This window comes from Telopea speciosissima, chromosome 8 (assembly GCF_018873765.1).
Source record: "Telopea speciosissima isolate NSW1024214 ecotype Mountain lineage chromosome 8, Tspe_v1, whole genome shotgun sequence".
NCBI lineage: Eukaryota > Viridiplantae > Streptophyta > Magnoliopsida > Proteales > Proteaceae > Telopea > Telopea speciosissima.
Genome location: NC_057923.1, coordinates 7,786,629 through 7,812,800, shown reverse-complemented (window position 1 = coordinate 7,812,800; position 26,172 = coordinate 7,786,629). Strand labels below are relative to the sequence as shown.

General features: G+C 37.8%; 3 protein-coding genes and 1 long non-coding RNA gene across 6 annotated transcripts in view; 2 read left to right on the top strand and 2 right to left on the bottom strand.

Moving 5' to 3' along the window:
• LOC122670877 (hypersensitive-induced response protein-like protein 1) overlaps positions 1-5,351 on the top strand; it is a 14,171-nt gene extending 8,820 nt beyond the window's left edge. For 2 of the 3 annotated variants that reach the window (XM_043867895.1, XM_043867896.1), the window contains exons 2-6: positions 3,641-3,832; positions 4,173-4,293; positions 4,380-4,471; positions 4,623-4,719; positions 4,966-5,351. In XM_043867895.1, the coding sequence (XP_043723830.1) occupies positions 3,644-3,832; positions 4,173-4,293; positions 4,380-4,471; positions 4,623-4,719; positions 4,966-5,327 (861 nt within the window). In that variant the 5' untranslated portion in view covers positions 3,641-3,643 and the 3' untranslated portion in view covers positions 5,328-5,351. The remainder of the gene's footprint in view (positions 1-3,640; positions 3,833-4,172; positions 4,294-4,379; positions 4,472-4,622; positions 4,720-4,965) is intronic. The other variant, XM_043867897.1, reaches the window with a different exon arrangement.
• Positions 3,830-23,927, top strand: LOC122670876 (hypersensitive-induced response protein-like protein 1). The gene is made up of 7 exons (XM_043867894.1): positions 3,830-3,836; positions 12,714-12,905; positions 13,267-13,387; positions 13,480-13,571; positions 13,725-13,821; positions 14,236-14,623; positions 23,917-23,927. The coding sequence occupies exons 2-6, from the start codon at positions 12,717-12,719 to the stop codon at positions 14,595-14,597; spliced, it is 861 nt and encodes a 286-aa protein (XP_043723829.1). The 5' UTR covers positions 3,830-3,836; positions 12,714-12,716; the 3' UTR covers positions 14,598-14,623; positions 23,917-23,927.
• Positions 5,189-14,764, bottom strand: LOC122670879. Its single transcript, XR_006334273.1, has 2 exons — positions 14,650-14,764; positions 5,189-5,379 (listed from the first exon to the last, which is right to left on the bottom strand). It is a non-coding gene; the product is annotated as an uncharacterized LOC122670879 (long non-coding RNA).
• On the bottom strand, positions 17,686-26,172 carry LOC122670878 (mitochondrial outer membrane protein porin of 36 kDa-like). The gene is made up of 6 exons (XM_043867898.1): positions 26,022-26,172; positions 25,844-25,911; positions 24,758-24,868; positions 21,076-21,162; positions 19,491-19,699; positions 17,686-18,097 (listed from the first exon to the last, which is right to left on the bottom strand). Exons 1-6 carry the CDS (start codon positions 26,068-26,070, stop codon positions 17,791-17,793), a joined length of 831 nt encoding a protein of 276 aa, XP_043723833.1. The 5' UTR covers positions 26,071-26,172; the 3' UTR covers positions 17,686-17,790.

The window sequence follows — 26,172 nt, the reverse complement described above, 5'->3', positions numbered from 1 at the left end:
CCAATTATGTAATGACAACCCATTCCTTCAGAGATTATCTAATTCAGTTGACATTATGTAATACACGTTATAGATTTTCTTGTTCTTTTTGGTTTTTTTTAATGGGTTGAAACTAGGATATTTTAGTTTTCATTCTCTTTTGGTTCATAGGGAAGAATGGATTACCTCATTCAATTGATATAATGCAATATCTTATACAGTGAAGTTCAGAATTTAATAGTTATATTTATGAGAAAAGGTTTTTTAGACGGCAGGCAACGACACAATGGTAAGGTGCTCCATTGTGACCTAATAGTCGTAGGTTAAAGTCGAGAAACAGCATGTCCATCAAGTGGGTTGTGTAAGGCTACATACATTATGACCCTCCCCAGATCAAGCAATGGCGGGATCCTTATGTTTTGGGTATTACTTTTATTTATGGGAAAAGGTTTTTTGGTCTAACAATCCACATAACCAAGTCTTGGTGGAATTCCTACTTTTGTCACATGGTAGATTAGATTGAGCAAAAATTTGTGCACAAGTATACCTAAAATTTCATGTTCAAATAATTTTTATTTAGATTATCTGATTCAATTGACATCATGCAATACGCATATATAATCAAATTTAAAATTTAATGGAAAAAAGATCTCTACTTGGTGGTGTTTCCTACACCCTCCAATGGGTGAGCACCCGTGGGTATTAGGGGGCAGAGGCGTCATCTCACGGTGCCCTGTGAGAGGGCATAGGAAACAGCACCAAGTAGAGATCTCTTGCCCTTAATTTAATATGAATAGGTTTTCTCTTCTTTTTTTTTGTAAGTAGGTAGAACCTGGATATTTTTCTTTTTACTTTTTTTGTTCATCTTGAAGCAGTCAAATTAGTCAATCTATGTCTATCTGTATCATTCCTCATTGTATTTTGAGGATGATGACGATGAACCCTTCTGGTTTGATGGAATTTGCTCTATTTTAAACTGTATTATTTTAAGTTGAATACTCATTTTTTTACAATTGATATTATTGAATACACATTTACAAGCAAATGACCTGCGCACCCCCTGGAAAGGTAGAAAGGACCATGGGTGCGTCGGTCATTTTGCCTGCGACTGTGCCTAGGTGCTACACACTAAGGCACAGCACCGGTTAGCGTTCTTTTTTCCATGTATATATGGGGAAATATTTTTGTTTAGGAATGAAGGGTGTGCTAGCCCATGTGGCCTGCGGTTGTAATGTGGTGATAATAACTATATGGGAGAATGTTCTCTGTGCCACAGCGCAGGCTGTGCCCAAGCACATGAGCCTGCCATTCAGGGGGCAGGGTGGCCATTGTGCCACCCCCATGTGCCTAGACGCAGCCTACACTGCGACACAGAGAATAGCGCCCCTAACTACAAGAGGATCCACACGTATTAATGATGAGAAAAGAGAGAGGTTGATGATGTGACTGGGTTGGAAAGCTAGGGTTTCGAGTTATTTTGCCGCTGTTAAACCAATTCCGCCGCAGTGCGTGCCAATCTCCGCCTCTGTGCATCTACCTATCTCCGCCTAGTGCGTGTTCTCCTCACCAACTCCTCAACAGTTTCTCCACCATGCTCACCGGACTTGCCACCGAAGAAGATTCCGACGATGATGATGATGACACACCGGCCTTGGGATCGCTCGCCCCATCACCTAGCCCCTCGTCCCTCTTGTAGTCTCCTCTGTTTCGCTTCCCACATTTGGTGGTTTTGGTTTGAGGCCGTGGGGTTGCCGCTGCTGTTGCCTGAGCACATGGTGCTTAAGGCACAAACCAGAGGCCTACTTATGGTGAATAGACAAATGACCCACCTTCATTTCATCTCCCTTCAATTTCACTTCATCTCCCTCCATCTTCCCTTGCATCCACATCATTGCCGTCCTCTTCCCACTTTGGCCACCTTCTCCCTCCATCTACACTTAAAGCTCTTCATCTCCGTTTTGAGGTTTATTGGGGTTTCTTGCTGTTGTTGGAAAACAACCTCCTCTTTGCGATGGGGAAGGCTCAATCCTGCAAGGCTAAGTTTAAAGAAGGAAATGGACTGCTCGATCTGGTCTCTTATGGGGTGTTGATGATCTATGAGATCTCAAAGTCTCAAACCCGCAAGCAGAAGGAGAAGGCAATTGAACAACAGGGGCTCATGCCCACTACCGCTGCCAGCAACTATACCCTTACCCCTTTGAAGCCCCCTGTTTCTGTGTGGATTGTTGGGTTTCTTTGCCATTACCGACATTCAACCTCTTTTGTTGTGTTCCAAATACAAGTTTCGATCTTTGTTTTCTATTTTGCAGGTTACGCCAATTCTGGCGTTGGTGTCGCCATGGAAATGGTCGGCTCTGCTACCCCTCTTGCCGTTCAGATCTTGTGGCCCTGTCATCGTTCACCGAAGCTCCTCTTGGCGCGGCAGCGTGCCAGCTCACATGGGCATGATGGCGCTGATCTTTTCGGCACTTATGGGATCTTTTCTATTGGCACGAAAGTGCATGCCCGTATTAGCTGCTGTGTTGATAGCACTTTAACTGGGGCAATGGCTTTCACCCATCCCCTTCTCTGGATGACTCAGTCTATGGCATGCGAGATCGGGTCGCTTTTCGCTCCGTCGATCTGGGTTCTATATACCCAAACCTTCTGTTGGTCATGCTACTTATCTTTTTCCAGTATCATTATATGTATTCTGTTTTTCTGTTGGCGTTGGGCGCACATGAATGAATAGCCTGTTATCTACCAAAAAAAAAAAAAAGATGAGAAAAGAGAGAGAACTTGAGAGGCATTCGAAGAAAGACATATGAATTACATGTATAACTTAAAAACCACTTTATATTCTTCTGCACGACAAGTAATTCTCAATCTCCGTTGACCCATAATTTCTATTCATAGGTAGTAACTTCTTGGAACTTATTATACTTGTGCCTCTATAAATATCTTTATTGTGTGTTGGGGAAAATATCTCAAATCTTCCATTATCCAGTTTCTCTTCGTCTCTACGCTGGTCAAACACTTCTAGTTCTTTCATAAGACAGAGAGAGCTTTCAGTAAGTTCCTCTTCCTCTCATATTTGTTATGTAAATTGAAATTTCATTGCTGGGTGATTCTCGTTTTAAATTCATTATGGGTTTCTTGTTAAACCTTCAATTTGATAGGTATCAGATTTCAAATCATATGTTTTCAAAAGAATCTGCTCAACAGGATTAGATTCATTTAAATTCCAGGGATTGCAAGGTTACAGCTGCTGGAATTTATGGGGAACCACTGAAATTTTCGTTTCTTTCGAATTTTTTCTTAAACCTATTGCTTTTCGATTTGGTGAAAGGAGTCTTTTATGTTCTTGGAGATTTTTGGTGATTCTTTTCATGAAAGATGCCCAGAATTTTCTCCACCAATTTTCCTGAGTGTGGGTGGGAAGTTTTCAAACTATCTTAGCTTGGGGGCATTTCTAAAAACTGTTGTATTTCCTATTTATTTGTGTTTTTTCTTAAATTTGATTTCCTGGGTACAGAAACACAATTTCTTGTTCTTTGATTGGACTTTTCGCATGTCTTCTCTGTGTATTTTGGGACATACTCTTACTTGGAATTAACAGAAAAGTTCAATTGCTAATGTGCACATTTTTATTTTTATTTTTTTGAATGGTATGAAAATAGAGAAAATGGGCAACCTTTTCTGCTGTGTTCAAGTTGATCAATCCCAAGTAGCTATCGAGGAGAGATTTGGGAAGTTTGAGAATGTTCTTGAGCCAGGATGCCATTGTGTGCCTTGGATCTTTGGGAGCCAGGTAGCTGGGCATCTCTCCCTTAGGTTGCAGCAGCTGGACGTGCGCTGTGAGACCAAGACAAAGGTTTGTCGGTTCTCTAATTCATTCTATTATTTTCCTCCAATTCAAATCCATTTTCACCCTGAAACTTTATTTGTTAAGTGGGGAGAGAAGCTTGTGACATGTTTCTGTAATCTTTCACTTCTGTTATTTTTTATGACTCTAAAAAACATGAAAAAATAGGAAAAACTTTATGTGGTTCTTAGGATAATTCTTGGTCCAAGTGAGCTTGCTCTCCACATCTTGACCACAAAACATGGTGTATGTGTCTCTTAGAGAAGACTGCTCGACATTTTGGCGCGATGGAGCTGCCTTCTAAAATCATTCACTGAATTGATATTTGTTCTTGTGACTCATTTTGCAGGATAATGTATTTGTCAATGTTGTTGCATCTATCCAATACCGAGCCTTGGCAGATAGTGCGAGTGATGCTTTCTATAAACTAAGCAATACAAAATCCCAAATCCAGGCCTATGTTTTTGATGGTATGTAGTATAAACTAGAAAAATTATTACATACAAAGTCTGGAGTTGATCACCATGGACTAATGTTTTCCTTTACAAATTTTTAGTGATCAGAGCAAGCGTTCCTAAGCTCGATCTAGATGAAGTTTTCGTGCAGAAAACTGGAATTGCTAAAGCTGTAGAAGAGGAGCTAGAAAAGGTAAGTATGTCAATGACATATGAGCTTTAGGGAAGTAACCCCTATAAGTCAATGGTGTATTGTTTTGAGTTTACATATAAGCTCATACCCTTTATTAAATAATTTCACAATAATACCCTGGAAGTTGAATTTGTTCCTCTATTATCCCCAGGCTATGTCTGCCTATGGTTTCGAGATCGTTCAGACTTTAATTGTTGATATAGAGCCTGATGAGCACGTGAAGCGAGCAATGAATGAAATTAATGCTGGTAAGTACCTTTTTTCATAGCTAATCTGAAGGTGACCATTCATAGTGCAGCCACATTGAGGGATCAAGAACCAACCTATGTTATTCATTGAATAGGGGATCCTCTAGATTAGCCATGTCTCTGGTCTTCTACTGCTTCTATAACTCCCTTCAATGTAGAGGACACAACCTTTTGATATCAACCATCAAATTATTAAAGCTTGTTTTTTTTTCCCCTGTTTTCTGAAAATCATTAAAATTTCTTCAGCTTCAAGATTGAGGGCAGCAGCAACTGATAAGGCAGAGGCTGAGAAGATTGTTCAAATTAAACGAGCAGAGGGAGAAGCTGAAGCAAAATATTTGTCAGGGTTGGGTATTGCTCGTCAGCGCCAGGCAATTGTGGATGGTCTGAGAGACAGTGTACTAGGCTTCTCAGTAAATGTTCCAGGGACAACTGCAAAAGATGTTATGGACATGGTCCTTGTCACTCAATATTTTGACACCATGAAGGAGATTGGTGCTTCCTCTAAATCATCTGCTGTTTTTATCCCTCATGGACCTGGTGCTGTTCGTGATGTTGCAACCCAAATTCGTGATGGACTTCTTCAGGGATCACAGATCACCCAGTAATTAGGATCTCATTACAATATTTACTTGGTCTACTTTTAAATAGTTGTGAATACTGTCATTTCCACCATGTTCTGTCTTCTTTTGTGGTTGTTTTTAGTTCAAATGGGGGCAGCAATAGCCATGTACAAGCATTTGATCAAGTACATCTATTAGTAGTTAAAGTTGTGACTTTGAACAGCTTTCTGTTTTTGTTCCTGCTCCAAATCAAATGAAAAAAATCGACATATAATTTTTAAGATCTTTATATTATGACATTTGATGAACAAGAATGCAAACTTAGGGTCATTTTGTCCGATATGTATGCAGCCTTACCCTGTTTCGGTGAGAGGTTGTTTCTTGATTCAAACTAGCAAGCACCAGTTTGCAATGGAGCCACCTTACTGTTGCGCCGAGGCCCACCCTCTATGATGTGGTGAATAAAGTTGCTAGCTTCAATACTGATCCAAATATGGAGGAAGGGAAACAAAATCAATGGTCGCTTTGACTGAACATCCCAAGAACTATCGCAAAAGAAGTTTGACTTATTGTCCACTTCACTATAAGGTCTAGGTGAACTCTGCGAATAACAAGTATGGATTGCCAAATATGCTCATGATCACAAATAAAACACCATAACAAATCAGAACCCAAACTGAAGAAGACGTAGAGCTGATAAGAAAACTGGAATAATTATCCCCTCCAATTTGCGGGCACTTCCAATTCCTCTAATAGGGGTAAGTGGACCCCACCTTGGGCAGTGTTTTCGAGTGGGGGGGTAGGGTGGTCATTTTTGCCCTCATGTGAGGAATTGGAGGAATTGAAAAGGGCAGCAAATTGGAGGGGATAACGATTCGAAACTCGACCCCCATTTCCTGTTTCTGCCATATTGTACCTGGTAATAGTCCTCATCAGAAAGACCACTGGACCAGGTTTTCAGGAAATCAAAACTGCCCTTGTTTAGCGATAAATTTTCTCTTGTAGTTCTCTTATACCGTATTTTTTAGTTCTATCCTTTAATATCCAAAGGGTGGACCTCGGTGCAATGATGAGGTTGCTCAATTGAACCCACGACCACTTGGTCGTAATGGAGCATTTTTACCATTGCACCGAGGTCCGTCCTCTAGTTGAAGAATTCACAGCATAAGGTATGATCAAATTAGGCCCCAAATTTGATATTTGATTAATACATGTTGTCCTCTTCCCATTCAAAGGTTTTGATTTATCTGATTAACAAGCCATTTGTATAAAATAGGGTTCAAGAATTGCACTCTCCCATGCGTGGGGCTCCTTTGTAGCGCACATCCAACGGCCTACAACGATTGGGCACGCAGCCCAACACCCCACCTATGTGTTGGGCTGCATGCCCGAGCATTGCAGGCCGTCGGATGTGTGTTACAAGCCCTGTCGCGCTACAAAGGACCCAAATCCCTCTCCCATTTATCTACTTTGTTAGCTTGAACTTTATTTTTTGTTGTTTTTTTTATTTTTTGGTTGAAAAGTAATAATATTAAAAAGAAATTAAACATCAAAGTTACAACCATGCAGGCTGAAAGTTTTGAAATCCTAGCTGAGTTTATCCATTAAACATTTTATATCATAGAGGCAAACAAAAAGGAGTCCAAGGCCACTCTGCTGTGTTTTGGGAGGATAACCACAAAGCCAAGTTCAAAAAGTCTGTCCATACTTCTAGATACTCGAAGCCCTTCGAAATCGCATCCTTGACACCTTGTTCAATAGCTTTTGCTTCGGCTTCAACGGCTGAACCTAATTTTATTGTTATCTTTGTATCCATATCATACAGAAATTTATCCTCTTGAGTGTGGCACATTTAAGAATCCAACCAGCCACCCAACCCTTGAAAGGATAAAAGAACGCAACTGCCCATATTTTTACAGTTGGATTCTTAAGTATGGTGCACTAGGCAGTGCACCGCACTTGAGAGGATGAAAGTTCATTGGGTGCATTCAAGTTTCAGAGGCTTGTTTCCCATATATATCTATGCAGACATGGATCCTATAAGTAACCCCACCAACCCTCTTGATAGTCTTAGGCTGCGTTTGATATGCATTTTTGGGATGTATTCCAGGTTGATTTCGCATTCTCGAACAATAAAAACAACTATTTTTATCACCCTAGAATGCAAAATTGACTTGGAATGCATTCCAAGAATGCATACCAACCACAGACTTAGATTTTTTCAATGCTTTGTTTTGCCATATCATCAACTTATAGTGATTGAAACTTATAACGTGGAAAGGGCCCTGGGGTCTATAAATTTACAAAAATTAGGATAAAACTTTCCGGTTTCATAATACTAGTCCACAATTGAACTTGGCCAAGAACCATTATCTACATTGTTTGGGTTAGAAGTGAAGCATCTACTTGGATGACTGTAAAGGAGAGTGAAGGGCATTTTGGACCTCCAATGTGTAGGAAAGGAGAAAGTAATGATGACCTTAGATTCCTGGGTTAACCTTTCGTCGTAAGCAACGTTTTCATTTTTTTTTTCCTTCTCTAATCGCAATTTTGTAAGCCACAACCAATTCTTACTCCCTATTTAATAGTTTACATGTTAAAATTTATGGTCTATCTTGATTATATTTTCTATCAGATCAATACAAGAGTGTATTTATAAGTTGCATGCTAGTCTACTCCAGCTTTCGAGCCTCTGCTTGCTAAGTAATGCATGACAAAGAGCATAAATCGGGTGTCACGAGGAGCAGTTGAGTTTTTTAGTCCAAGAATCCCATACTGACGTGGAAACTCTATCCATATGATAGATACAAAGGATCACATGAAATGGTCATCAATAATAAAATATTAAGGTAAATTAATCATTTGGCCCACAACATGTCAACATGTTTAATTTTTTACTACTAGTCTAAAATAGACCAGTGACACGTGGTGTGATACGTTAGGCTGAAACTTTACAATTGGGAGACTTTTCAATCCAGATCCTCTTCGGCGTGGGTGCCCCAACGGCCTGTGCTGCACAGATACAAGGCGGTCCGTAATGATCGTCTTACCCCTGCCCGAACGTCTTGCCTGAATAAGGGTAAAATAGTTATTGTGCACCGCCTTGTGCCTGCACAGCATAGAACGTTGGGGCAGCCGCACAGTAGAAGATCTAGATCCGTAGACTTTTAGGGCAATTATTAGACTGTATGGAAAAAATGCTCACTTTTTATTTGTATAAAATTAGAGTACAAGGCAACTAGGCAACTTGCACTGAAATATCCACATCCATAGCCGCTGCTATTTCATAAGAAAGAACAACAATTGATAATGACTGAAAGGAACCAGATGCACCTACGATCTTAACACAAAAATAAATAAATACACCTAGGGACATGGATTGAGGTATTCGTATTGGTATTGGTATCGATCGAGGCCAGTATCGATACCTGGCCGATCTTGGATCGGGCACCAGTATTGGATCATAGGTAAAATTGTAAAAAAAAAAAACTTGATTTTTGATGAAAAGTAAGGGTAAAATTGACCGATCCAGATACCAATACCAATATCTCAATCCCTACCTAAGGGTGGCAATGGATCGTGTTTCCTTACTAAAAAAAGGCAATGGATCATGTTTAGGTTAGGGTGTTAGTAATCGGTATCTGGCTCGGCCCGTATCGATCTAGATCAGACAGATTTACCCGTTTTCTTTAAAAGAAAAAAATTTGTATTTTCTATGTTTTTAACCTTGGTCCATACCGATCCATTGATATGGGATTGGGCCGATCCGATAGAGATTCTTCAAACCATGGTTTAGGTTGTATCGAGATTGCCCCAATCTATTTTTTAATTGTGTCAAAATATATCAATTTTATCACTACTTTGTTTATTAATGGGTCGTGTTTACGTCAATGTGCAGCAACAAGTTATATGAGAAGATGTTTTCTGTCTAAGAATGTGGCCTAGGCCAGCGTTCCCTAGTCTATTATCGTCTCTTGTTCCCTGCTCGGTACAATGGTCTGGTTCCTCTCATAGGGGGCGTGAAATGATGACCTAACCCCCTATCCCAACACATTGCCCAAGGGAGATTAAAACGTCATTTCCTCTTTCTTATGAGAAGAACTAAACCATTGTACCGGGCATGGAACAAGATAGGAAAAAAATTCATCTCTCTCCTCTCTCCCAATGAGGATAGAGATGTCAATTCACGTTGGCGATGGACATAGGTCACGCTTTTATCTCTTCTTACACTGTCGAGTGTGGTTTTAGACAAATAAGGGAACCCCCTTGGGAATCTGATAAAAGGGAGAGGGACATTTATGACATATTACCCCCTTAAAATAACACCAAATATAGCATCTCTGTCTCCCGGAAACTCACAATAGGAAAAAATCGATACATTAACATCCTCAACATCCCCCATAGACTCTCTATTTAGAGGTCTCTTTCACCATCTCAATCTCTTTCTCTCTTTGCCAAGTAGTTTGGAGAGCTTTACAAGGTCAGTGGCCTCTTGCTTAGCCACCATTCTAGTGGGATTGAATTTGTTAACACTGTGTTCCATTATATTCTATATTGATTATAGTCTCTATTACCCTCTCATATGAGTTTTTTTTATTGTTTTCTCTTTCCTACCTTAACCATGTGGACCTTATATGGATTATATCATATTTTCTATGTTGTAGAGGTTGGATATTTTAGTTTGGCAAAAGTATTCATACACTTCATCATTTGAAGCATCAAAGTATCGGATTTTGATACCTCGGAGATGAAATTTTGTGCATGAATACACTCCAAAAGGCTCCTACTCACATGCCAAGTTTCAACCCAATTTTTTACTGACAACCCATTCCTTCTAAGATTATCTAATTTAGTTGACATTATGTAATATATGTTATAGATTTTCTGTTTTTTTTTTTTTAAATGAGTTGAAACTAGGATATTTTAGTTTTCTTTCTCTTTTGGTTCATAGGGAAGAAGGGTCAGCTTAATCAGTCTTTGTTAATCTATGCATGATTATATATGTTGTGTTGTGTAGTTGATAACCAATGAGATAATGATCTATTCTTTTTGGATTACCTCTTTCAATTGATATTATACAATATCTTTTACACTGAAGTTTAGAATTTAATAGTTATATTTATGGGAAAAGGACGGCAGACAATGATGCAATGGTAAGGTGCTCCATTGTGACCTAATGGTGGCAGGTTCAAGTTGAAAAACAGCATGTCCACCAAGTGGGGTGTGTAAGGCTACATATATTATGACCCTCCCCAGATCAAACATTGGCGGGATCCTTATGTTTTGGGTACTACTTTTATTTATGGGAAAAGGTTTTTTGGTCTAACAATCTACATAACCAAGTCTTGGTGGAATTCCTACTTTTGTCACATGGTAGAAGATTGAGCAAAATTTTGTGCACAAAGTATACCTAAAATTCCATGCTCAAATAAGTTTTATTTAGATTATCTGATTCAATTGGCATCATACAATACGCATATACAATCAAGTTTAAAATGTAATAGGAAAAGATCTCTACTTGGTGGTGTTTCCTACACCCTCCAATGGGTGAGCACCCTTGGTATCTACCCAGGGGACAAAGGCATCATCTCACGTTGCCCTGTGAGAGGGTATAGGAAACAACACCAAGTAGAGATCTCTTGCCCTTAATTTAATATGAATAGATTTTCTCTTTTGTTTTTGTAGGTAGGTAGAACCTGGATATTTTTCTGTTTACTTTTTTGGTTCATCTTGAAGTAGTCAAATTAGTCAATCTATGTCTATCTGTATCATTCCTCGTTGTATTTTGAGGATGATGACCATGAACCCTTCTGGTTTGATGGAATTTGCTCTATTCTAAACTGTATTATTTTAAGTTGAATACTTATTTTTTACTATTGATATTATTGAATACGCATTTACAATCAAATGACCCACGCACCCCTGGAAAGGCGGAAAGGATCATGGGTGTGTCGGTCATTTTGCCTGCGACTGTGCCTGAGTGCAGGTACATGCTGAAGCACAACACCGGTTAGCATTCTTTTTTCCTTTTATATATGGGGAAATATTTTTGTTTAGGAATGAATGGTGTGCTAGTTGGAAAATTATCACCTCAATTTGCCTGCCCGTCAATTTCCTCAATTCCCTTTAATAGAGGGAGGTGGATCCCACTCGGGCAGTGTGTTCGGGCAGGGGGGTAAGGTGGTCATTTTTGCCCCCTATATTTGATGGAATTGAGGAAATTAAGGGGCAGGCAAATTGAGGGGACAAAGATCCTGTGCTAGCCCATGTCGCCTGGGGTTGTAATGTGGTGATAATAACTATATAGGAGAATGTTCTTTGTGCTGCAGCGCAGGCTGTGCCCAGGCACATGGGCCTGCCATTCAGGGGGCAGGGTGGTCATTGTACCACCCCCATGTACCTAGATGCAGCCTAAACTGTGGCACAAAGCACAGCGTCCTAACTATAAGAGGATCCACACGTATTAATGATGAGAAAAGAGAGTGACACTGAGAGGCATTCGAGGAAAGACATTATGATCTACATGTCCAACTTCAAAACCACTTTATATTCTTCTGCACGACAAGCAATTCTCAATTTCCGCTGACCCATAATTTTTATTCATAGGTAGTAACTCCTTGGAACTTATTTATACTTATTTATACTTGTGCCTCTATAATTATCTTTATTGTGTGTTGGGGAAAATATCTCAAATCTTCCATTATTCAGTTTCTCTTCTTCTATTCGCTGGTCTGACACTTCCAGTTCTTTGATAAGACAGAGAGAGCTTTCAGTAAGTTCCTCTCCCTCTCATATTTGTCATGTAAATTGAAATTTCATTGCTGGGTGATTCTCGTTTTAAATTCATCATGGGTTTCTTGTTAAACCTACAATTTTAGGTATCAGATTTCAAATCATATGTTTTCAAAAGATTCTGCTCAACAGGATTAGATTCATTTAAATTCCTGGGATTGCAAGGTTACAGCTGCTGGAATTTATGGGGAACCACTGAAATTTTTGTTTCTTTCGAATTTTTTCTTAAACCTATTGCTTTTCGATTTGGTGAAAGAAGTCTCTTATGTTCTTGGAGATTTTTGGTGATTCTTTTCATGAAAGATGCCCAGAATTTTCTCCACCTATTTTCCTGAGTGTGGGTGGGAAGTTTTCAAACTATCTTAGGTTGTGGACATGTCTAAAAAGTAAAAACTGTATTAAAATGGGTTTGCTCGTTTGCTCCTGGATTCTCTGAAAAAATTTGTATTTCTTATTTGTCTGTGCTTTTCTTAAATTTGATTTCCTGGGTACAGAAACACAATTTCTTGTTCTTTGATTGGACTTTTCTCATGTCTTCTCTATGTATTTTGGGACATACTCTTACTTGGAATGAACAGAAACGTTCAATTGCTAATGTGCACATTTTTATTTTTTTTTTTGAATGGTATGAAAATAGAGAAAATGGGCAACCTTTGCTGCTGTGTTCAAGTCGATCAATCCCAAGTAGCCATCGAGGAGAGATTTGGGAAGTTTGAGAATGTTCTTGAGCCAGGATGCCATTGTGTGCCTTGGATCTTTGGGAGCCAGGTAGCTGGGCATCTCTCCCTTAGGTTGCAGCAGCTGGACGTGCGTTGTGAGACCAAGACAAAGGTTTGTCAGTTCTCTAATTCATTCTATTATTTTCCTCCAATTTTTTGTTCTTCTTCCAATTCAAATCCATTTTCACCCTGAAGCTTTATTTGTTAAGTGGGGAGAGAAGCTTGTGACATATTTCTGTAATCTTTCACTTCTGTTATTTTTTATGACTCTAAAAAACATGACAAATAGGAAAAACTTTATGTGGTTCTTAGGATAATTCTTGGTCCAAGTGAGCTTGCTCTCCACATCTTGACCACAAAACACGGCGATGGAGCTGCCATCTAAAATCATTCACTTAGTATGACTGCAGTGAATTGATTTTTATTTATTTTCATCACTAAATTGATATTTGTTCTTGTGAATCATTTTGTAGGATAATGTATTTGTCAATGTTGTTGCATCTATCCAATACCGAGCCTTGGCTGATAGTGCGAGCGATGCTTTCTATAAACTAAGCAATACAAAATCCCAAATCCAGGCCTATGTTTTTGATGGTATGAACCATGAAGTATAAACTAGAAAATTATTACATACAAAGTCTGAAGTTGATCACCATGGACTAATGTTTTCCTTTACAAATTTATAGTGATCAGAGCAAGCGTTCCTAAGCTCGATCTAGATGAAGTTTTCGTGCAGAAAACTGGAATTGCTAAAGCTGTAGAAGAGGAGCTTGAAAAGGTAAGTATGTCAATGACATATGAGCTTTTGGGAAGTAACCCCCTATAAGTCAATGCTGTATTGGTTTGAGTTTACATATAAGCTCATACCCTTTGTTAAATAATTACACAATAAATACCATAGAAGCTGAACACGTTCCTCTCTGATCCCCAGGCTATGTCTGCGTATGGTTTCGAGATCGTTCAGACTTTAATTGTTGATATAGAGCCTGATGAGCATGTGAAGCGAGCAATGAATGAAATTAATGCTGGTAAGTACCCTTTTTCATGGCTAATATGATTAGGTATAAAATCATAGTTCGTCCCTGTTCCATTTGATCCTGCACTTGCATGTTGAGAGAGAGTGGTGAAACAGCAATTCTACAACTCTGGGAAAAGGTTTTTGTGGTTTTCTTTGCTAGGTGACCATTCACAGTGCCATCCATATTGAGGGATCAAATTGCCAACCTATGTTATTCACTGAATAGGGGATCCTGTAGATTAGAATGTCTTGTCTTGTACTGCTTCTATAACACCCTTCAATGTAGCGGACACAACCTTTTGATATCAACCATCAAATTATTAATGCTTTTTTATTTGAAATATATCCAATGAAGAGGGTTTTGCTCTACTATGCTCTTGTTTTTTCTTTTCCTGTTTTCTGAAAATCTTTAAAATTTCTTCAGCTTCAAGACTGAGGGCAGCAGCAACTGATAAGGCAGAGGCTGAGAAGATTGTTCAAATAAAACGAGCAGAGGGAGAAGCTGAAGCAAAATATTTGTCAGGCTTGGGTATTGCTCGTCAGCGCCAGGCAATTGTGGATGGTCTGAGAGACAGTGTACTAGGCTTCTCAGTAAATGTTCCAGGGACAACTGCAAAAGATGTTATGGACATGGTCCTTGTCACTCAATATTTTGACACCATGAAGGAGATTGGTGCTTCCTCTAAATCGTCTGCTGTTTTTATCCCTCATGGACCTGGTGCTGTTCGTGATGTTGCAACCCAAATTCGTGATGGACTTCTTCAGGGATCACAGATCACTCAGTAATTAGGATCTCATTACAATATTACTTGGTCTACTTTTAAATCGATGTGAATACTGTCATGTCCACCATGTTCTGTCTTTTTTTTGTGGATGTTGTTTTTAGTTCAAGTGGGGGCAGCAATAGCCAACCCTTACTAGTTTTTGTTCTTCTTATACAAGCATTTGATCAAGTACTTTGTGTCAGTTGTGATTTTGAACAGCTTTCTGTTTTTGTTCTTGCTCCAAAGCAAATGAATAAAGTCCTTGTATAATTTTTAAGATCTCTATATTTTGACATTTGATGAACAAGAAAGATAACTTATAGGGTTATTTTGAAACGAAAAATTCTTCTGGTAATCCATTCTATCTTCTAGTAACCTCTTTGTCTTCGAACAATGGACTAAATAAGGGTTCATTGATTGGAACCATTAGCTAATTGTCTGATATTGTACGCAGCCTTGATCCGCTTCGGGGAGAGGCTGTTTCCTGATTCAAACCTGCAGGCACCATTTCGCAATGGAGCAACCTTAACGTTGTGCCGAGGCCCAAGCTCTATGATGTGGTGAATAAAGTTATTAGCTTCAATACTGACCCCTGCATATGGAGGAAGGGAAGCAAAATTAATGGGTCACTTTGACTGAACATCCTAAAAACTATCTCAAAAGAAGTCTACTTCACTATAATGTCATAGGTGAACTCTGCTAATATCAAGTATAGATTGCCAACATATATGCTCATGATCACAAACAAAACACCATAACAAATCAGAACCCAAACTGAAGAAAGTCCTAGAGCTGATAAGACCTCATCAAAAAGACCACTCGACCCCCCCCCTTCCTGTTTCTCCCATATTTTACCTGCTAATAGTCCTCATCAGAAAGACCACTGGACCAGGATTACAGGAAATCAAAACTGCCCTTGTTTAGTTATTAATTTTCTCTTGTACTTCTCTTATACTTCGAATTTTCTAGTTCTATCCTTCAATATTCTATCCTCTGTTGTTTGGAAATTCATCTTGCAGAACAGACCCCTCAAAACTATAAAGGCAACCTAGGAATCCACCCAAGTCTATTACAAATACTCACAGCACCCAGTTGAAAAAACTGAAAATATTAATTTGAAGAATTGGGTTTAGGCAATGGGCCTTACATCTATCTATAATCTATACCAAATACAACTTGAATAGGATTTTTTTGGGTGGGGAAGGGTGGCATAATTGCCTTTTAATTAATCAAAATGGTACAAAAGTGTACTGAACAACCGTTTTTGGTCCTCTCCAAATCTTTTATTTTCTCTGATTTGGTTTTACATTTCAATCAGGTTCATACGGTAAGTAAAATGGGTTGGGGATTCATGAAAATAGTGCAAATCATTTTCATCCACATGATCAGTTTGTATCTCGCACTGTGAAGGTAGCACTGCACCGCACTGCCAGATTAAGAATTGAAGAGGATTTTTATCCCTAGAGAAGAAGGTAGAATCTTCCAAATCCAAAATTGATTTAAAATCCTTCGAAATAAACATTAGATGTGGTCCAGATGTGAACAATGAACTATCATGAAGTTGGTTCTTCTACCAGTATTTGCGAGTCTATTTGCGTGGTGTCCAGATTATGTATGCAAATCTAATTTTCAAATTTTTATCCGCTGCTGTAACTGCAGCGCTGCTGTGCGCATTGTGCGGAGCAGCAACAAACATGTGCACAACAGGCCCCACTATGCACACATGGTCGCTGCTGCACCGCACGATGAGCACAACAATGCCTCCAGTACTGGAGCGGATAAAGGTCCCTAATTTTCACCCTTAACATGGTTCATAACCTCAATCCAAGATTTCCTTCCAAACCTTAAAGTCGATATCGTACTAAGTGGTGATCATATTTCGCACATTTTGGTAGTTTCAACCAATTTTGACAGACCAATTCATATTCGACCAGTTTCAATACTTTTGACGAGTTTCAAATTCGATCAATTTCAATAGTTTCAACCAGACAAGTGAGAAACAAAAAAAAATGGACAATTTCCAATCGTAAAAATGCAAAATTTCTAACAAACGCAGTTTCGTCCATTTTTTGATAATTTTGAACAGTATTGACTCAAAAATACCATTCAATCAGTTTTAACATGTTTTGACCTACACAGTTTCTACCACCAAAAACATACCAAATTTCAGTCAGCTTTAACATGTTTTGATCTACACAGTTTCTACCACCAAAAAATACCAAATTTCAGACAATTTTGACATATTTAGACCTGCGAAAAATACCAAGTTTCAACCAATTTTGGTTCGACCAGTTTTGATCAAACCATATGTCAAGTTTTGACCCAAAAAATATCAAATTTAACAAGATTTCAGTAGTAACCTGAGAAATTTCAGTTTCTGCCAGCCGGGTCAAATCCGAGATTTAGAACCTTGCCCTCTAATCCTACCTCAGATTAAGCACAAATTAAAACTAATAGTTTAAATCAAAATTAGAATTAGAACAGGCTTATACAGTTACCATATAACAGCATAAATAGAAAGTGCTAGGATTAAACCAATAGGATTATAAAGATAAGGGGGAGAGTTTATTCACCCGAGGTAAAATGCAGCGATCGGAAACGTACACTCCAGGCTAATTTAAATTGTGACATAGAAAGCAAAAGGACTTTTGATACTAGGCCATCGATCTACGAAGGGCTCCTGGACTTACCTTCTCATTATGCCACCATATGTACACAACCCATTTCAAGTTCCACTTTTAGAATATGGTGAATGAGATGTCTTCCCACCTCACTCCTTCCCAAACAAAAAATTATAAAGCCTTCAGCAGTGGATATTAGATACACAACACAAGAAACACAGAAATTTTAAACCTTGCTTCAGGCAAGAGACTCGTGCAAATGCACGACCATTTTACAATTCTATAAATTCCAACAAAATTTTGCAGAAGCACAAACCAGCATTAAAAAATTGAAGCAAAGTTCTGAAGTAAAAACACCGCTCTAGCTAGACCAAGTGTGTCATCAAAACTACAGGGCGATGATGAAAAATGTAATGGGGAAACGAAGCTGATCCCTGACACATCAGCAACAAAATTATTTTTTCCGACCCACATTTCAAAACAAAGACTAACATCAGTAATTGCTTTCACACACCAGAATGAAAGCATTTCTTTCCCACCCCTACACCCTCATCTCTACTTCCCCACCCTTAAGAACAAATGTCCACCCCTCATTTAGGGTTTAAGAGCCAAAGCCAGCCCAACCTTAGCACTCTTCTCAATGGCCCTGGTGTCCACTTCTCCTGAAATGGTAAAGAGAGACTTGGGGCGCCACTCGTGCTGGATAAGAGCACTAGCCTTTCCATAGTTATTGACCCGAGCCTTCAACGTAGTCAATGGATCCAATGCCTTCTGGGTTCCAATTGTCAAGGTGTTTTCATTTGTTGAGAAGCTATGAGTCAGCTCAGCACCAACAGCCGTGTTGGTTAAGGGGCTCACCAAGTGGTAGTATGAACCAGTCAAGGAGTCACCTTTATCATTCCTGTATAACAAAACAACAGAGTGAACCAGCAAAGTCAAAATATGATCATTGACCTAACTCTTCAAATAAATCTTTGGCTTAAGCTTGTTTTATCATTTGTCGAAGACTGAGACATGGAAAACCTTTAACATAAATCCATTGCACACTCCTAGCTGAGCACACAAGGCAATATCTGAGCCCTGGGATTACTGGAATTCAAAGGAGTGTTGACACACCAAGAATAGGGCAAAAAGTACATCGTGCACAACTCTGCTTACACAGAATTGTCAATCAAATCAAGAGCACAGGATGTGTGTCAAAAGAAAACAGAGCGAGATTTCAAGAGAAGCAAGAAAACGGTGAGTAAAGAATGACCTGGTGATACAGATCAATGTAGATGATGGGCCAATCTCCAAGATTCTAATCCAAGGGCCGATATTGCCTAGGTCTACCAAACAGACCTGATTATTACTCAGATTTAATCTCACATCTAACAATCATAATTGATGGAAGGTAGTAACAGAGATTGTTAACAATATTTTCCAGATTTGAAAAAAAAAAAGAAGAAATAAACTAAATAAATAGAGATCGTTGGGCATTGTGGAGAAGACAAAATAGGAAAGTTCGATCCTAAGATTAGGATATGGAACTATCATTTGATGGCAGGAAAGGGTAAGAAAAAGAAAGCTGTCTCTATGGGTATTGATGAGAGAATATTTGGAGAGAGAGAGAGAGAGAGAGAGAGGGATTTTTATCCCCTTCAGTTCCCCAGTGCCTCTAATAAGGGGGGCACAATGACCACCCTACCCCTGCAAGGGTGGGATTCTCCCCCCCCCCTATTAGAGGCACTGGGGGAACTGGAGGTGATAATTTTCAGAGAGAGAGAACAGAAAGAAGGGAGAGGGAATCCTCTTACCAAATCGTGAGAACTGAGAAGAGAGAAAATCTAGCATGGACTATGAACTTTCTTGGCCCTCGATAAGAAACCAAAAGAAACCAAATTTTCTTAAACTTAAACCATCAATCAATTTTTTTAGGCAGCGGGGGATTAAATATGTAAAGAAATAAAGAGAACCAAATTGTTATTCAAGAGGGATTTCAGACATCTAACCAACTCCGAATAACGAAGGACTCTACTTTCCTAATAACAAACAACCCAAAACTAATGAGATTTGATATTTTTAACTTTAAGAACTCCAAATTGATAGCTAAACAAGACACCTGCGACCTGCCTAAAACTCTAATTTAAAAATTACACATTACATAATTGGCCCTAAACTTCAATTAACCCTGCAAAAGACATACAAGATCTGAACCTACACTAATCAAAACTAACACAAGCCAGATGATATGGATTGTAGATTGCTTCTGCAATACCTCTTTATTTAGGAAAGAAGAAAATAAGAACACTCACAAGGACAAGGAAGCAATGAGATCATCATTAGTGAAATTCAAGCCAACATTGTATTTGATGAAGTTTCCAGAAGCAGTGTCAAAAGCAACATCAGTTCCGAGGGCAACAGTATTGCTTCCAACTACACCCGAAAAGTTAACAATGGGGTTTGCAGTCAACCCAATGCTTGTGCTGATCCCTGTATAGTCATGCAAATACTGGAGTTCCACCTGTTATAACCACCACAAATATTCAACAGAATTTAGCATAAACTCAGGATTAATATGCATTAAATGGGCACAATCTAAATAAACACATGTATAAATACCACCATATCATATAAATAAAATAACATTTTAAAGAAAATAGGCAGAGAATTTCCATAAGCTGGTTTCCATAAAACACTTCGACACAAATTCTTGAAGAACATACCATTAAGATTCTGCAGTTTGGGTTGCTCTAGTTCAACCTTGAACCAGCTTTCTGGTTCAGAACCTGACCCATGGTTCAACAGCTGGTTCAGTTCTGGTTCTTATAAACACCACAAACGGCAGGCTACTTTTCAGGAGTTTGTTTCTTTATTCAGCAGTCATGTTGCACCAGGAAACTCCAATCATTTACTTTTCAGGAGATAAGGTTCAGTTTTTTAGTTGGTTTGGGACTCCTCCAAAGCACCTACGAATTGAGGGGATTTTTTGTTTCAGTTAAGAAGTCTTTATCCTTATTATATTATTAAGTTAGAGACTGCCAACTCAGCTAACGGATTTGCAAGTTTACAGTCCTATTTTGTTTAGTTTATAGCAATTTTTATACATGGATGTATAGGCTAATAACCGTCCATAATTTGATGAATAAAGTTTGGCTTTTTCCTTCAAAGCTCTGTAGGCTTCAGAGCAAATGTTGTGAGATGCAGGACACCCTGATGGGATACGAACTACGCTGGTGGTATTCCAGTCCTGGGACCGGGTGGGATGCTTGGATTATATCATTCCTTCCTTCTATAGAAACAGGTCAGATCTCAAACCTGAACCCTGCGCATGTTTTAGTTCCTTAATTGTTAACCCTGGAGTTCTTGTTATGCTATTGTTCTTGTTTTCAAAATCCAATCTTCTCATTGCTTTCTAACAATCCTTCCCAAAGTAGGATTTCCTGAATTTCTGAGTTTTGGATCCAAATTCATCAATCTGGTTTCATAAAGCAGTTCTGAATTTGCTATTAATTATTCTCTAATATTGCTATTCTGATATGTTATTTGTATCAATTCTGGTTGCATACTTTCCTGTGATCCTAGAATTTCCAAGGCTTTGTAAAATCTATCCCCTTAGGTGATTAGAATAACCCCATCATTCCGCAAATATATATATTTTTCTTCTTTATAAATAATAACCAATTCAAAAAATAACTAACATCACAGCGCCACGTGCATAAAAAATATTATCTAAATGAATAATATTTTCTAATGAGAATGCAGTTAATGTAAGAAATGAACCATTTTAATTACTTACAACTAAATCACAATTTGTCCCCAGCTATGGAAAAAGTTTGAAAGTGATCTTAGCAACACAAGTACAACTTAGTGGTAATGGAAATACGATTAACTACTCACCTTCCCAGACCTCTGATCGGGAACAATGAAGCTAAAGATTGTCTTCAGCCCAGGTGCAGGTTCATCCACAGTAATAGTTGTTACGAGCTGGGAAAAACATACATTAAAAAAAACAATCAATTGAATATTAAAACAAGAAAAGAAGAAAAAAGCAAACAATTAAATTAGATTTATAGAAGATCTTCTGTACAACCAAAAACTAATAGCTAAACAAGGATACAGATAATTCAACTTGTATCAATAGATAAAGCTTGCCATGCATTACCTCATCACTACAAAGCCACATGATACAGAATTAGGTATGATTACTCCAGGAGAATAAAAGTCATCTCCGCCAATTTGCAAAAGAAACTTATATGGAAAAACTTAATATATTCATGTTGCTACCTGGTTCCATGTTAGGATTACAGCATATTACCTTACAACAACAACTCAGTCTTATCCCAACAAAATTGCTACAGAATGCAACCTTTGCTAAGGATTACAGCATATTACCATGCTTCCAGAAAAGGAAATCGCTACAGAGAATGCATCCTAAATGCAGAATCTAAATTAAATTTACTAACTTGTACATAGACACATGACAAAAACATCAGTGTAATCTGAAACCTCCTCATTAACCACCCATCAACCCCCCCTAATAAATAAGCCTCTAACCAAACCGTCTAAAGGAACAGTGCAGACAGAATATATGATTCAGACACACGAGTCTCATTCACAAAACAAGCCTACTACCGGCATTCCATCCTAACCCTATCCCCATCCACTATTTAATAGAAGAGAATTGAATTTGCATTGCCAGATAGTAAGCAGGTGCTATTGAGTGCCAAATCAGTCAGATAGGCACTTATAAGGAGGGTTTTTAAGCACTGGTAAGTATCAATAGTCATCAGTAAGTATCAGTCGTATCGTATCTTCAGGGTACCAATACAATACTTAATAATTTAAAACAAAAAATCGCTCCATACAACCTGATACTGGTCGATACTAATCAATACTTACCTTAAAACCTGAAGAAAAAAAGGACCACTGCAGAGAAGAAAGCCAAAACTCAATGAAAACTATCCCCCTTTTTGCTTAGATTTGAGTTGGGAATTACATTCCTACATACAATACTTTCTAACCCAACAAATTACATCTTGTTTCGACCATTAAACCTCTACAGTCTGAACTCTATTTTTTTCTCTATGAATCAATAAATTAAGGGAAAATGACATGATTCATTGCATCAACTTTGTTTATTTGCATAAATCAAGGTTCAATTTGTGCTCTTTTCCCCATAACTGACTATAGATCTAAAAGGATTTTTTTTCCCTGTAAAAATGGGTGATACTGAGTTGGAAAAAAATCTATAAATCACATAGATGAGATCATATATCATTACAGTAATTTTTATTTTTTTTCTGTATTTTTTTTTTTTTTGCCTACTTTCAGGAAATTAAAAATTATGGACAAAAATGATAAACTTATACATTGATGCAAATGAATCGTATGTTGTTTGAAGCCATGTAATGGACTTTGATTGCTGTATTTTTTAATTTTTCTGCATTTTAACTTTTTTCAATTTACTAAAAATTAAAAAATTATGCAAAATTAAAAACTTAGGGATAGATTGAAGCAAATGCCTTCAATGTTGTTTGAAAATTATATGTACTGTATGAAATTCATTATAAATACATTGCTTTATTTTTCTTATTTTTTTGTATTGGGCATATCACGTATGTTCAGTCTGTGCACATCATCACCTTAGTTGCGCCTTTATTTGAGACCACTTCCAACTCTAAGTTTGAACCAGCCCGCAGCTCGCTATGATATTAGACTATTAGTACATATAAGAAACCTCATCCTTCATACATCATCAATTGAATAGAATTGTCTCATCGTACTTTGCTCTTTTTATACATGATGTAGTTTACAAATTGCTTATTTATAGTGCTTCACGATTTGAAACTGTATTTTGCATGTATCCTTTCCAGTTTCATGCATTTCTCAACTAATTCTATGTGTATCTTGCATCTCCTAATACGATACAATACATCTCTTAAAATCACCATTCCAATACAATACCCAAGACTGATACTTATATCCTTTCTTATAGGGCCTTTAGTTATGGGTCTGACCTGAGTTCCATTCTATCCAGTTAAGATCTCAACAGCACCATGCCTATGATTTTTCCAAAACATTACCCTACAAAATTAGTGATTAAAATAAAAACATGCATAGCATAGTCCCATCAATGTAATAACCTCTTTTTTACAAGTAACGGTAAATATACATTCTTTTTACGGTTACAAAATTATGTAAGGATGCAAAACAAGGCATACACTGCATAAGCTTTTTACCAAAAGCACTACTAGGGATACCTCTATGATACAAGATTTCGTAATCTTATCAACCCAATGGGTCTTCCTTGTTGCCTCTAGACAAGTGTTCATAATACAAACTTCATCATACTAGGTGACACCTAATATAATTATTTAGATTCTATTTAGATGACCAAAAGAAGAAAAGCAATAGCCAGCAGAAATGTTATAGTTATTAGATAAATCAAATCAAGTGGATTGATGATGTGAAGTTCTTACAAATGGAAATTACTAAAAGATCTTTATTTCCAAAGAAACAAATCTTACTGGGATAAAGAGAGAGAGAGAGAGAGAGAGAGAGAGAGAATACAAAAACAAGGGCATAGCCCTGAACCCTTTGTCCCTCTCCTCTACAACGAGAAGAAAAGCATAAGATACAACAACAAAGGAAACAGCCACCAAACTAAATAAAACGTCAGAATAATAAAGCAAAACGAAAAAAGAAAATAGAAAGCAAATTCTTCAATGGGTTTGGTAGGAAGTAAATATGATGTAGTTGTACTGATAAAATGCCTACAAGAAAGAGAAACTATGGTTGGAAAATATCTCTGGTGAATTTCTGCAGAAAAAGAAAATGGTGATTTTAGGTAATATCACCCAACAAGAATAAACTTGTAGGACCCAAAAACTTGCATTTCATCCACATACATGGAAAGTACTTTTGACATTTTTCACTCAATTCACTTCATCTAACCTAACGAAGTCTAAATGTTAAGTTTCAAGGAAGAGCATGCACCAATTACCCAATACAGACTGGCTACAACCATAAATGATATCATGGGGCAAAGTTGTCATGGCGTTTGGTAATCCTAGGTGTTGGGAGGGGGAAAAAATCAAGGCCACACCAACAAGGAGCATAGGGAGTACATGGATGCTTAGACAACTATGCCACAGGGACTAACATTACCCTTTAACACATCATAAAAGAATAACAGGGAGGGTATCTGGTGTATATGATAGGAGGCTTCCATAACAAAAAGTTTTAGGTATAAATTAATCCCAAGAATAATTATAATGAAGTTCTTAAGAAACCTGGAGAATCCAACACCTCTACATCAAAGGAGCAAATTTGATATAGTCAAAAATCACATGCCAAATAGTTTGTACATAGTATATATAATCCATAGATCAGTTAAGACATAAGATTCATAACCAAACCAATTAGGTATCATATCCAATATATAAAAATTAAAAATAAAAAATAAATACATATCCAAGTTCAGCCAGGATAGTTCACAGTAAATGCATATACACATGAAATAGTGAATTCAACAAATTGAAACATTAAAAGTATTGAACAAGATATGTCAATGAATTACATTAGAGTTTGTGTCCACTTTGATGTCAGTTGTGACGTTCTTGTTCTTAAGCTGTGTAGTGATATCAGCCAAAAACCGGTCGCCCTTCTTGACTCCTGTTGAAGTAAGAGCCTGCAATGATGTCAAATTAGAACCAACATAAATAAATTCAAAAAGGTCAACTGCCTGAAAGAACAAATTTAGCAGATCAATGATGATCAATTTACCACAATGCAAATTGAACTTCGAAGAGAGGTGCATGCAGATAGGGCACTCATTGATGACTATAAATTGGATCTCTCTATTAGCATCACTTAGAATTACTTATTATGACAGCCCAATCTAAAACTACATCATATCACAACCACATCACTGGTTGCATTCTAAAAAGTGCAGAAACTATTTCAGTTTTTCAAACTCAAAAATACAAATTAGCATCATATTCATTTTGTGTCACTAATTCCCATAGTTAATTCATAGTCATCAAGGCGTCACCTAGGTGTCCAGGCACCCCTTGCTGGACGCCTTCTTGGGTAACCTAGGCATCCAGACCCCCTCCAACACATTGGGTCGCCTAGTCACCTTGAAAACTTTGATTTGATTTATTTATGACCCAAATGCATTCTTAAAGAATATTACAGTTCAAGAAACAAAAAAACAAGCAGTACAGACAAATAAAAACAAGTGATTAAACTGTTGCAGAAAGTGTATACATCGTAACAGCCAATTATCGAAAGAGCATCTCCTGATAGTCAAAATCAGAGAAGCTTTACCTAGAGAACATAGATTCTGCTAGACAGTGACACATTACAGAAAAAACAAGGGGGGAAAAAATAAATAAATAAAATCAGAATCAGCGTGAGTTAATAAAAAAGCAATTTATACAGCAACATCTGCAAACCAAAACAAAGGTAGACGGAAATGCTTCTCATTATAAGATACAAAATCTCCAAAGCGATTTTTGAAGGAAAAAATCGCTTACGTTAAGAAAATACCAGTCAACCATTCATGGCATAGTAATATTAACAAATAAAATAGTGAAACCCTATCTGACCGGTGGTTAATTTAGAACTTCACTAAATGAATAGTAACAGCGGAGAAACTCACGACGCCATTCGATGTGTACGTTGTAATGGTGAACTTGTGGTCGCTCTGGTAATCTTTGTAGAGAAGATCTAAAAGAGAACAGACGGAGACAATAAAAGCAGATAAATTAAGACAAATTTCAAGAAAAACGAGACGGAAAGACAAACTCAGATGAGAGCAGCGAAAAACAGATTATCACCTCTGGTCTTCTTGCCAATATCAGTGTAAAGTCCTGGACCCTTTCCCATCTTGTCTCCAACGAAAATGGAGATCGATGATTGAGCGGTGGAAGAGCAGTGAGAGCGAAACCAGAGAAAGCTGAACAGAAATGTGTGTGGGGGAAATTAAAT